Source organism: Colobus angolensis, unplaced genomic scaffold, assembly GCF_000951035.1.
Source record: "Colobus angolensis palliatus isolate OR3802 unplaced genomic scaffold, Cang.pa_1.0 Scaffold51, whole genome shotgun sequence".
NCBI lineage: Eukaryota > Metazoa > Chordata > Mammalia > Primates > Cercopithecidae > Colobus > Colobus angolensis.
Genome location: NW_012118599.1, coordinates 11,641,664 through 11,654,576, shown reverse-complemented (window position 1 = coordinate 11,654,576; position 12,913 = coordinate 11,641,664). Strand labels below are relative to the sequence as shown.

The window sequence follows — 12,913 nt, the reverse complement described above, 5'->3', positions numbered from 1 at the left end:
CATTTTATGCTTCTATGATTCACTAGGACATCACTGTATTACAAGCAGAGTACTATGAAGTAACTGTACCTAGTATTGTTTATAAGTAGTCATTAATATTCATAATCTACTGTAGAAATAATTTATTTAAAATAGAATCATTTGATCACTTAGATTATCTTCATGTATTTATGAGATAAAAATATATTAAATACCTTTATTCTTTATTACTTATATTGCATAGATATCTACATATATAATTCTATTAGTCAGAATGCAGTTTTATATATCTATTCAAAAATTAAACTGGTCATTTATTTCCAGCCATGTCTACCATTCAAAATTAAGACAGTAACTGCATGATTTAAAATTGACGGAAGAGTTTGGCTGATTTTTACATACTGCAGTCACAGCACAATTCTACATTCTAGCAAGAAAAACAAATATTAAAGAAAACTGAGAAGTTCTTCAGTCTCTAATAGTACAGTAGTTAACCAGCCCACTCATTAGTCAGTTGTTTTTACTGTTTCTCTCCAGTGTTGTTTCAAAAAAACTTTCTAAATGTAAAATGATTTCATTAATCAACTTTAAAAGTAAAATGAATTGCACAGACCAATGTCTGAAATCTGAGTACACAGCAAAAAGCAGAAAAAGAAAAGAAAAATGAAACTACTTAAAATTTGCACTTAGAATTTGTTTTGGAACTTGATAAAATGATTCCTAAAAATTCATCTGGAAAAATAAAAATAGGAAAAGAGTCAAAAATATTTAAAAAAGAAAAGTTATGCGGATGGACTTGAACTATAATACTAACTATTAAAACACATTAAGAAGCTAGAATAACTAAAATAATGCAGTACTGGCAAAGAAACAGACTACTCAATGGAACAAAGCAGAAAATTTTAAAGTAATTTATTACCTGATGAAGGTAGTATTTCAATTCTGAGGAGAAATGAAGGCTTATATAATTTGAGATGGTAAGACCACTGACAAATGAATTTGAAGAAAAATTATTCTTAGAACCCTCCCTGACATCATACAACAAAACAATGGATTAAATATTAAAACCAAGGAAACTAAAAATACAAAATGTAAGAAAGTGCATGAAGATATGTATCAAAATCAAGGGTAAGACATTCTGTCAAAGACAGAAGCAATAAGATATATAAGACTGATTAAACTACATGAGCAATGAAAACTCTTATTTTTTTTGTAATCACTATATACGAACCTTAAGGAAACTGAAAGATTTAGGGGCTGGCGGGGAAAATAGGGAAAATGCCAAATATAACCAACAAAAGATCAGTGCCTTTAGTATATCAAAGGTCCTTAACAGGAAAAAAATAAAATAAGTAGAATTATACTAAGAATACAGACAAGCACAAAAGAAGAAATGCATATGGCCAAAGTATTTTCAAGCCCAGTAGTCAAAGAAATGCTGAAAAACAACACAATATTTTTACTGCTAAAAACTGTCAGGGAAGATGGAGAGGTGCTCTTATAACTTGATAGAAATACATGTTAGTTCAACTTTCCTATAGGAAAAATTAGGAAGTTAGTATCAAAAAAGTCTTTGGACTCAAAAATTCCTCCATGACTTTCAAATAGTAGGTATCAAGCTTCCATTATATCATTTTTAATAATAGTGGAAAAACTGGACATAACATAATTACTTAACAGCAGGGGATTAATAATATGAGAGATATACATACAATGAAATAAAAAGATCTGATAACACAGACAGTTGTTCACAATATAGTAGGTGAAAGGAAAAAAGGACAGGTACCAAAAAAGCACAATAATGACTAAAAATTACTAAGAACCTAATAAAAAATTAAGTCACACACAAGCGTACACACCCCCAAAGTGTATGACTCGCTTGGACAGGAATCATAGATACTTTTATGATCTTCTTTTTTGTTTATCTGTGCGAGGATCTCATTACTTCTACTGCCATTGCTAACTCATTTAGGGCTTGCCTGTTTCCTTGGATAATAAGGGGCTTCACTGCATTTGAAGCTTCCTGATTTATTCAAACAGTAACTACACAAATGCATGCATGCACACATACACACACACACAGTCTCCTATATGTTGCTATGCAGAGATCTCTAGACACATTTAAAAAAAGAAAAAAAAAACAGTTTTAGGCCAGGTGTAGTGGGTCATCCCCGTATTCCCAGCACTTTGGGAGGCTGAGGCGGGACGATCGCTTGAGGCTAGGGTTTATAGTACAGCTTATAAAGATAATGCTGTGTATTTATCAACATGGAAAAGATATATATTAAGTAAAACTCCGAGTTACACAGTAGTAATTATAATACATGCTTTTGGTATTTTTTAATTTTTTGTATGCATTGGAAAGAAACTGGAAAGATAAATACCAAAACCTTAATAGCACTCTGAGTCTTTTTTTGGGGACAGGGTCCCACTCTGTCACCCAGGCTAAAGTGCAGTGGTACGATCACAGGTCACTGCAGACTCAACCACTTGGGCGTAAGCAATCCTTCCACCTCAGCCTCCCAAGCATCAGGAGCCACAGGAGCATATCAAAAGGCCCGGCTTTTCGTCCTTTTTTTTTTTTGGAGATGGGGTACCACTGTGTTGCACAGGGTGGTCTTAAACTCCTGGGCTCAAGCAATCCTCCTGCCTCAGCCTCCCAAAGTGCTGGGATTATAGGCATGAGCCACCATGCCCAGTTCCAATAAGCACTTTAATTTAATAATTAAGGTGTTAATTATTATCTTTCTGTATTTTCCGATTTTTTTCTTTTCAGAAAATAACTGTCTCTATGAGGAAATATTTTTAAAAAACTTCATTTATTATAGAATAAAATGTTGATATAACAGCTCTCCTACCCATAAAATTTCGAGGGTTTTTTATTGGGAGTGGGGGTTAACTGTTCCTAAAATATAAAATCCACCAATACAGAAAGAAGTGAACCAAGATCTTGTAGCTCCAAAACTAGTCTTCTCCACTGTATCATGCTACCTTAATCACTCAGATGTAGCATTATTTTTCTTTGTATCAATTTGCCCTTTGAAATATTTGTATTTAATTACAAATTCCAGATAAGTGAAGTTCTATTTCTATTAAAAATAAACATTAACTATGTTCACATACTTCTAAAGGATTAGAGATATATAAAAGACATTGATATGCTCAAATTCTAAACTGGAAGAGGCAGAATAAAAAAATACTATCAGTGCTTGACTTAGAAATGGGTTGTATTCCAAGTCTGAATGTTTGGAAAGTAATTCCAACCAAAAAGAATGTTATTTTTGTTGAATAAATAAATATTAATTGATTGCCAGGCCAACCCCAAAAATTTAACTTCCCCCCCTTTCCCCATTAAACACACATTACTGACCAGTGTAATACCGGAAGAGAGAGAAAGTCCTGAAAGGCTAATAGGACTCTACCAGCCATGGCAAAAACTGGTTTTAACATAGTTGTTTTAAGACACAGAAACCTATGAAAGGCAAAGAAGAAGAAAGCAGTCAAAGATAATAGTTGTCACTCGTCTTCTCTAGAAAAGTGGTTGTGTACTCTATTCTGTCATAGGAAAAAAAATTTTATACCAGTTAGAAAACTTTCTAATGACTACAACATTTTTTTCAAAGGCATATGGTGTTTCACAGTTAAGATTTTTTTTAAAGTCTACATAGATGTCCAAAAAAGATATATTTGCAAAAGATAGCATCCTCATTTGAATATATATTTTTGACATATTTTAGCATATTAAAAGCACACATACATATACACACATATATGTTAATACATGTTAACATCTTAAAACACATCAGAATGTATCAATTCTCATTTCTTCTTTTTTTTTTTCTTTTTTCGAGACAAGAGTCTCTCTCTGTCACCCAGGCTGGAGTGTAGTGCTGCAATCTCAGCTCACTGTAACCTCCACCCTCTAGGATCAAGTGATTCTCCTGCCTCAGCCTCCTAAGTAGCTGGGATTAAAGGCGTGAGCCACCATACCTGGCTAATGTTTATTTTTTTTTTTAGTAGAGACAGGGTTTCACCATGGTGGTCAGGCTGGTCTCGAACTCCTGACTGACCTCAAGTGATCTGCCCACCTTAGCCTCCCAAAGTGCTGGGATTATAGGTGTGAGTCACCTCACCTGGCCCAATTCTCATTTCTTTGGCTGTAATGTAAAAGTGCCCACCAGTCTCACACGTAGAGATAATCAAAACTGTGCTTTGGCAAACTTAACTATCATGGGACTTCAGAACCAGCAAAAAGTCAAAATCAACAGGATTTATTCCTCTATATTAAGAATTTACTATTCTTTTCTAAAATTACACTCACCTTTTTAATTTACAGAATTTACTGTAAGGAGGCAAATCAACATATAATCATAGGCATCAAATATTAATTTCCTATCTAAAATTACTAACCACTCTCTGATATATTTTTAGTAATGAAGAATCTATTTTTATCTAGTACCTTTTTTATTTTTTATTTTTTGAGACAGTCTCACTGTGTTACCCAGGCTGGAGAACAGTGGCAGGATCATGGTTCACTGCAGCCCTGACCTCCTAGATGCAAGTGATCCTCCTGCCTCAGCCTCCCAAGTAGCTGGGACTACAGGGCCCAGATAACTGCTTTTAATTTTATTTTCTGTGGAGACAGCATCTCAAGTATGTTGCCCAGGCTAGTCTCAAAACTCCTGGCCTCAAGAGATCCCCCGACTTCAGTCCTCCAAAGTGCTGGGATTACAGACATGAGCCACCACACCTCGCCCCACTTTTCTAAAGATAAATTTTGAAGCTGGTACATTTAAATTAACAGGTTTTCAAAATATCACCATAATATAATGAATTGCTAGAACACTTCATAACATATTGCTAATTTCACAGCTACCAAAAATTTTGCAAATCTAGCTACATAAAAATGAGAACCTAAAACTCATGATGACATTACATATTCAATTATATATGCTGACATGATAATCAAGTGTAATACAATACATTCAGAGCTACAGTCATAGGATTTTTCAGAAAGACTAAGTGTGTGTGTGTGTATATATATATAGAGAGAGAGAACATACATTCACAAAAGATCATTTTTAAGAAACTGAACACATTTCTTTATTATTCATACTTTCTAAAAAATGGAACATAAATGTAATATTAAACTTCTGAATCAAATCTGACTTGCCAAAGTAGCCAAAAATTAACATCTTCAAGGCTATAAAGAACTGTGGGACAATGACAACTTAAAAAAGAGAGAGGGCAAAAAAGTAGATCAACGACTGTGTTAAAATCAAATGTAAAAACAGGTTATAACATGTAAAATGTATTTTTCCCAATCTCAATAAAAATATAACGCAACCCAGAAAAGAAGCATTCTATATATAATTTATATTTACTATATTTCTTCTGTGCTGCCCAATATGGTAGCTATTTGCTAAGTTTATGGCTAAACTTAAATAAAATTTACAATTCAGTTGCTCAGCTGCCCGGCTTATTTAATATACTCAATAGGTACATGTGGCTAGCGGCTATCACACCGGACAAAAAAGAAATAAAATTTCTATCACTGTGGAAAGTTCTACAGCATGCTATAATGCAGACAAATCCTTTCTTCTCTATAATTATGAAATTCTTCCCATTAAATTGCAAATATTTCCCCCTATACTTGAATTACTTTTTATAAACTCCTTAATCAGTGTGTTGATGATATTTATTTTTTAAAAAGGTGATGGTAACAATAGCACAATGTTTATCATCTGCCAGGAACTATACTATGTGTTTTAATTCAATCAGCTCATTTAATCTTCGTACTAACCCTGTGAGGTAGATACAAGTTCACAATCTCTTATCTGAAACATGCATTTCAGAATACAAAGTTTTCAGATTTTTTAAAGTTAATAGTGTACCTAAATCACATAACACTTTCAGTAGAGTCTAGAGAAGTATTCAGGAACATAGTGAAATGTATGAACATTCACTCTAAAATTAAGAAAAGACTATAAATAGCTATACATCAATTACAGCCTGGCTCTACCATCAAATTAGTTCAGAACAGGGATTGCCACTCTCCAGTGTGATAATCAGCAAGTATACTGCAATTTTAGGCTGATGGATCTGTGAATTTTTACCTATTTTTCCCCATATAACTAAGGATTTTCATCACAGAATTACTCAAATAATTTCATCTACCTGAATTTCAAGAATTCATTTCTATAAGTAAGCAAGACACTTTTTTCCCTGGTAATTACACATATAATCCTAAACTAAAAGTTCTAATTATTACCTTCTTGTGAGAGAATTGATAGTAATATTTAAAAAAAATAAATTATTTAGCCACATTTATAAAATGACATTTTTTAACACAAGCACTTAATTTAACTGCATCTAGAAACTTAAAGATTTTCTATTTCATTCCTGAAAGGAAAAAAGACATTACGCAGTGTTTTTATGTTCTCAATCTGCTTTTATACATATTCTCACCTTCAGGAAATCTGCCTTAATACATATTCTCACATTACAATTTGAAAACATTCCTGATTACTATTATAAACTAAAGCATATCCCAAACAGATGCATTTCACAAAAAGTAAATGGGTAAGTTTACCACATATTTTAGTGTAATTTAAATATGAGGAATTAAGATCAATGATTATTTAACAGTGATAAAACATAAAAGTAGGATAGACATTTAAATATTCAAATAATATGGCCATATTTATATCCAAAATTATGAAATAACACAAATATGAGCATCTAATAAGGAGTATATGGTAAGTATAGAATTTCCATGAAAATTATCCTTTCTTTTAGTTACTGATATGCCCTTGCTGAAAAAAATTTGTTGTTAAGATACAGGAAACTGCAACAAATGCTATGATAATATAAAAATGACAGGCTGGGCACAGATGCTCATGCCTCTAATCCCAACACTTTGGAGGTCAAGGTGGGAGGATCACTTGAGCCAAGGAGTTCAAGATCAGCCTGAGCAACATGGCAAAATCCTACCTCTACAAAACAATACAAAAATCAGCCAGGTGTGGTGACCCACGCCTGTAGTTCCAGCTAGTTGCTGAGGCAGGAGGATCACCTGGGACCTCGTTACTACTAACCAAGCAATCAACTGAAAAAACATTCAGCTTTCACATTTTATTTCATTATAGCACAACAGTCACACATAAACTGTTAAAAGATAATTTATAACCTAAATTTTGTAAATCAAAATAAAAAGTTTATTAATTGAAATGTAGTTTAGCATAAGTGTCAAGAGCACAGAATCTGGAGTCAGACTTTCTGGCTTTAATCCAGAATTTGCCACTGACTATAGGATAATATTTGGTGAGTTACTCAACCTTTGTGTCTCTATTCTTTCATCTATAAAAGAGGAATAATAGCATCTGCCCTCACAGAGTTGTGTGAGGATGAAATGAAATGGCATATGGGAAGTACTCAAGAGAGTGTCTGGTACACAGCATGCTCTATACAAGCATTCATTCTTATCACTGATATTATTAAAGCACCTTTGGAATTATAGTATGTTCATACTTTTTACCTTCAGGAGTTTTTCTTTCTTCCAGTTTCCTGAAAAACTTAAATGAACCAGGGAAACAGTATTTGAAGGAAGCCTGTCTTAGCTTAAAAACCCATCTACCAAAAATTCAGAGACTATACATATCAGGGCTCTCTAAAGTTAGATGAAGGGGGCACACATTCTTTCACAGCTCATATCTTCATAATACTTAAAAAATAGTCAAATGATACCATTTCACATATAAAACAAAGCTCTAGTATAGTGCAGCAGCGAATAAATGGTCATTGCTATTTATCCCAAACACACTCAGGGGAAGCAGCAAATCTTACTGAGAAAATTATTAGTTCAGTTTTGGATATTCTAAATTCGAGGTGCTCACAGAATACTCAACAGACATTCCAGGAAGCGCACAGAACCACAGACCTAAACATAGGTAGCTTATCCTCAGAAGAGCTCCTCATTCCCTCCTTTGTACTACCATGGAATTTTTCGCATCCTATTTCATTACAAATATTTGTCTCCTTTTCTACTGCTAGACTATATGCCTCTTGAAGGCATTCAGTTCCTGCCATATAAGAAGGACTCAGTAAATGATTTTTAGCTGGGCACAGTGGCACAATCCTGTAGTCCAAGCTACTTGGAAGACAGGGGCAGGAGGGTCACTTGTGCCTAGGAGTTCAAGATCAGCCTGGGCAACATAGAGACCCCCATCTCAAAAATACAAAGGTAATTTTTTAAAATGCAAAAATTGCAGAACTGTACAATTTAAAAATGTATTTTATTATATGTAAGCAAATTCTGATTAAACTTTTTTAAATTTCTGGATGTTAGATAAGGATGAAATTTTCATTTGGAAGAATTCTTACAATATAAAAGTAACATGTAAACAAGATTTTTTCAATGTTATTGCTATTTATCCCAAAAACTCCCAATTTTTAAAAACGTGGTGATGTTATAATTACTAAGCACTACTGAGCTGTGAAACCTGGTATCATCATACTCAGGCCTGTAACTCTAAAAATGTACATGACAAGGCAGGAAATATATAAATGGGTAAAATAAGGAAGAACTCAATCAAGACTCTCAAAGTGCATTTAAATTACTTAAAATTCTGAAGAAGTTTGTTAAAATACCTGTAATGTCGATGAAAAGATTTCACTTTCAAATTTACAGGCTGCTTGAGTTCAATAACCTAAAAATGAAAAACCTCTGGACCATTCCAGTACAGGTTATTCAAAGGAGCTGTGATAAAGAGCATATAGCAAATATGCTCAGTTATATGCACTAGGTAAGGCACAACTGCTATCATCCCAACCCACTAACACTTGATAGACTAATAATCCTTTCCTTTGAAATCTGTAAGAAGAGGCCAGGCATGGGGGCTCACGCCTGTAATCCCAGCACTTTGGGAGGCCAAAGCAGGTGGATCACTTGAGGTCAGGAGTTTGAGACCAACCTAGCCAACATGGTGAAACCCCATCTCTACTAAAAATACAAAAATTAGCCTGGCGTGGTAGCACATGCCTGTATTCCCAGCTACTTGGAAGGCTGAGGCAGAAAAGTCACTGGAGGCCGGGAGGCGGAGGTTGTAGTGAGCAGAGATCGGGCAACTGCACTCCAACCCGGGAACAAAACTAGATTCCTCTCAAAAAAAAAAAAAAAAACCAACAAACAAACAAAAAAAACTTCTGTTAAAAATGTTTCACTGGTAGAATTTACCACCCAAATTCAAAATACAGTAAGTTCTCCAAGGCTCTAATACTAGGACAGATTGGTTGTCAGTTCTGTATTTAATAGATCATGACCATTTCATTTGTGCTTGACAACTAGACAACTTTCAGTGAAACCATTCCCCAGAAATGACACTACAATACTGTTACTTATTTAGAGGCCAGAGAGCCAAAAGAACAACAACTCATTAATAGTGAATGGATGGGGAAGACAGCAGCAGAGGATTGAAAAGGAGCAATATAAAAGGCTTAGAACCATGAACAGCAGCAGTAAATTAGGGATTCCCAGAATGAAATTACTGTAACACAAAATAAACATAGCAGCATAAGTCCACACTTTCTCATTTGAAATACACATAAGAATTAAATATATATAGAGTCTAATTTTATACAATCAAAAGCCTAAAAATCTTGATAATAGAAATACTGGTAAATTTAAAAAGACTCTCCCAATTCTGGCCCTGTTTCCCTGTTCTATAAAGAAATTCATAAGGGGGGGGGGACTTCAAACTATAAATGATGAATGTAACTATTAGGAATGGCCTCTCTATGAGGTCTGAAATAGAAGGAAAATGTACATTTCTTCCAGAGTTGTAGCCAACAATAACTTTTGCATTCCGAATCCAGCTTAGGTACATTGGTTGGGAAGATGTTTGCAAAAGTATTTAATAAGAAAGTGCTGAATTTAGCCTTTATTTTTTCTCAGTTCTTTTAAAATGGCCCAAGGTCCATCAAATGCACTAAACAGAAATTCTCCTAAGCATAAATGACAAAAGAATACTCTACAAGCTTTTAATGTAATTTTTAATTTTTGTGGGAACATAGTTTGGTTTTTTTAATATTTTATTTTTAATTTTGGTGGGTACATAAGTTTTTTAATTTTTATTTTTAATTTTTGTAGCCTTCTTCTCAAAGACAACTGTCTTTTACAGATCAGAGATTATCAAATTTTTTCTGTAAAAGACCATATAGCAAATATTGTCAGTTTTACAGGTCATATAGTCTCTGTTGCAAATACTCAACTCTGGCACAGAGCATGAAGGCTTCAATAGACAACAGATAGATGAATAAGCCTGGCTATGGCACAATAAAAATGGTATTTACAAAAAAAGGCAGCAAGCCCATGGCCATAGTTTGTTGACTTCTGGTATAAGACATCTGTTTTTAACTTTACTAACAAGTATATTGTTTTAATAAATACTATAAATTTCAAAATAAGATGTCTGGGATTTGCTTTAAAATACTTCATTTTTTTTTTAAAGGGAGAAAGGTAAGGAGAAAGGTTAAATAAGACTGGAAAAACACAATTATTGTTAAAGCCAGGTTATGGATATATGGGTTTCATTACACTGTAAGCTTGAAAATTCCCAAATTAAAAGTTTTAAAAATACAAAGTAAATCAATGAACCAGCTCTACAGAAAATTAATTTTTCACCTTACTCTAAATCTTTTAAAACATGCTTAGTATTTTTAAACATAATTAACATAATACAACATAAAAGATTCTTAATATAAAGCCACTAAACTATAATGAAAAAACTTAATCCACAAAAATGTATATAAGCATAAACCCTTAAAATTCTCCATAACTTAAAATATAGGCTCACTTCATACAGTTGCTAAATAGGTCACATTTATTGGCATCTCATCTGAAAGGTGCAATCAATTTTTGGCTTTAAAATATTTTTATAAGAAATATATTATTTATATTAACATATAATAGGTTTATTACTTTTCAAGTTAATACACAAATTTCTTTCTTTTTAAATTCTAAGTAATTCTGGCCAACATGGCAAAACCCTGCCTCTACTAAAAATACAAAAATTAGCCGGGTGTGGTGGCACACCCCCGTAATCCCAGCTACTTGGGAGGCTGAGGCAGGAAAATCGCTAAACCCAGGAAGTGAAGGTTGCAGTGAGCCAAGATTGTGCCACTGCACTCCAGCCTGGGCAACAGAGTGAGACTCTGCCTCAAAAAAAAAAAAAAATTTTGATAATAAATTCTAAGTAATAAATATTAATAGCTATAACCGTAATAAACAAATATTCTTCAGGATCGTCAATGATTAAAAGTATAAAAGGATCCTGAGGCCAAAAAGTTTGAGAGCTCCTGAACTAAATGTTTTCAATATTGTATAAAGCAAGTTCATCACGCAATTACAAGACATATACTCAAACTCATTTTACCTTTTAACAGTAATCGTCACATAGTGACATTAATTCAACTATGAAGGCTGTCAATTTAGCCACAAGAGGAAGACACTTAAACCTTCAACAGAAATATACTTTTAAACTACCTGATAAGTCATGAGTATGAATATGAATCCACAGGATAAGTCTTGAATCCATAGGAAAAGAAGAGCACTATAATATGTGGTCCCCCATCTTATACAGACAATTGTCCCCTGAACCAATATAATGAAAATCTACCATGTGTCAAAAGACATTTCTAATAAATGTGCCACCTCTTATCAAATCAAGAGATGTAGTTTCACTTAATGCAAGAAACCAGAAATCAAGCTGAACAGAGTCTTAAGAAATCTTAATGACTCTGCAATTTCCCAAAGATTGAATACATCTGTTTTTTAAATGCTCTAGGTTTTCCCCAATGTTCTGAAACACAGTGATTTCAAATATTATCAAAACTAAAAACTAACTTAAATTAGGCTTATTGAATTATTATGACAGTTGAGAAAAACTAAGACCTTCCATGTGAAAACATTTCAACCGTCCAAGAATATAATCAGTCTCAAAATTTCCTAAATCTATAAACTAGAATAGAAATAAACAATACATAACACAGACTCAGATAAATAATAATTAGAGCAAATATGTCCACATAATTATTCATTCTACCATTTATAAAGATGAATCAATACTCATTTTTCAAATACAGTACCACTGTAGCATTTTTAACCAATTTTGCCTCTACATACGGCAATTTAAAATGTTATCACAGTATTTCATTTTTACTTGATTAATAACAAATTATTCCCAAGTTTTATAAATGTTATGTCTATTGCCTTTCAACATGAATAAATTTAAAATAGTAATAGCATGCAAGGACATACTTACATCATACTCTGTAATTCTGTTGCAAAGCTTATAGACTTCCCTGTATTCCTTCCACTACTTGAAGTTGCAGTAGACATTGGACTAGCTGCAGTATTATTCATCTAAATAAAAAGGAGAAATAAAGCTTACAAAATATGCCTAGCTATAAGTAAATGCAAAAAAAAAAAGCAAATATAAATTATTTCAAAAACTAGAGAAAATTTAAATTTCTGATTTGTTTTGCATAAAACTGATTCACTTATACTTAATGTTGTTTATTAAAATGAAATAGCAAGGTGGAAAAAAACTAGTCAAGTAAGATGTCGGCCAATTACTCACTTCAGTGATAAACACTTTAGCACCTATTTTACGATAGGTAATGTAAAAACAGTATTTATTAACATATTTTACTAGAGCTAATTGGTTTTCAAAATGAGCTTCAGGGAACCCTATGGTTCATCAGCAATGCTTCAGGGAGTTCCAGGTGGACCCCAAGCACAACACACCCCCAGTTTCAAACAGAACAACTCTGACTTTTCTAGTTGATATATGAAGGTTCCAAGTAAGATTTCATTTAAAGAAACAATTCCACAGCTGAAAGATACAAAATTAGAAAACTACAGCATAATCTAATT

At 33.2% G+C, this 12,913-nt stretch overlaps 1 protein-coding gene and 1 long non-coding RNA gene across 2 annotated transcripts in view; one reads left to right on the top strand and one right to left on the bottom strand.

The window, feature by feature from the left end:
• The window catches only part of SUPT3H (suppressor of Ty 3 homolog (S. cerevisiae)), a 520,947-nt gene that overhangs the window by 495,887 nt on the left and 12,147 nt on the right, over nucleotides 1–12,913 (bottom strand). Inside the window, exon 2 of the mRNA XM_011960303.1 lies at nucleotides 12,300–12,400. Within this exon, the coding sequence (XP_011815693.1) occupies nucleotides 12,300–12,400 (101 nt within the window). The remainder of the gene's footprint in view (nucleotides 1–12,299; nucleotides 12,401–12,913) is intronic.
• Nucleotides 1–12,913, top strand: part of LOC105524876 — a 43,356-nt gene that overhangs the window by 24,251 nt on the left and 6,192 nt on the right. The window lies entirely within an intron of this gene.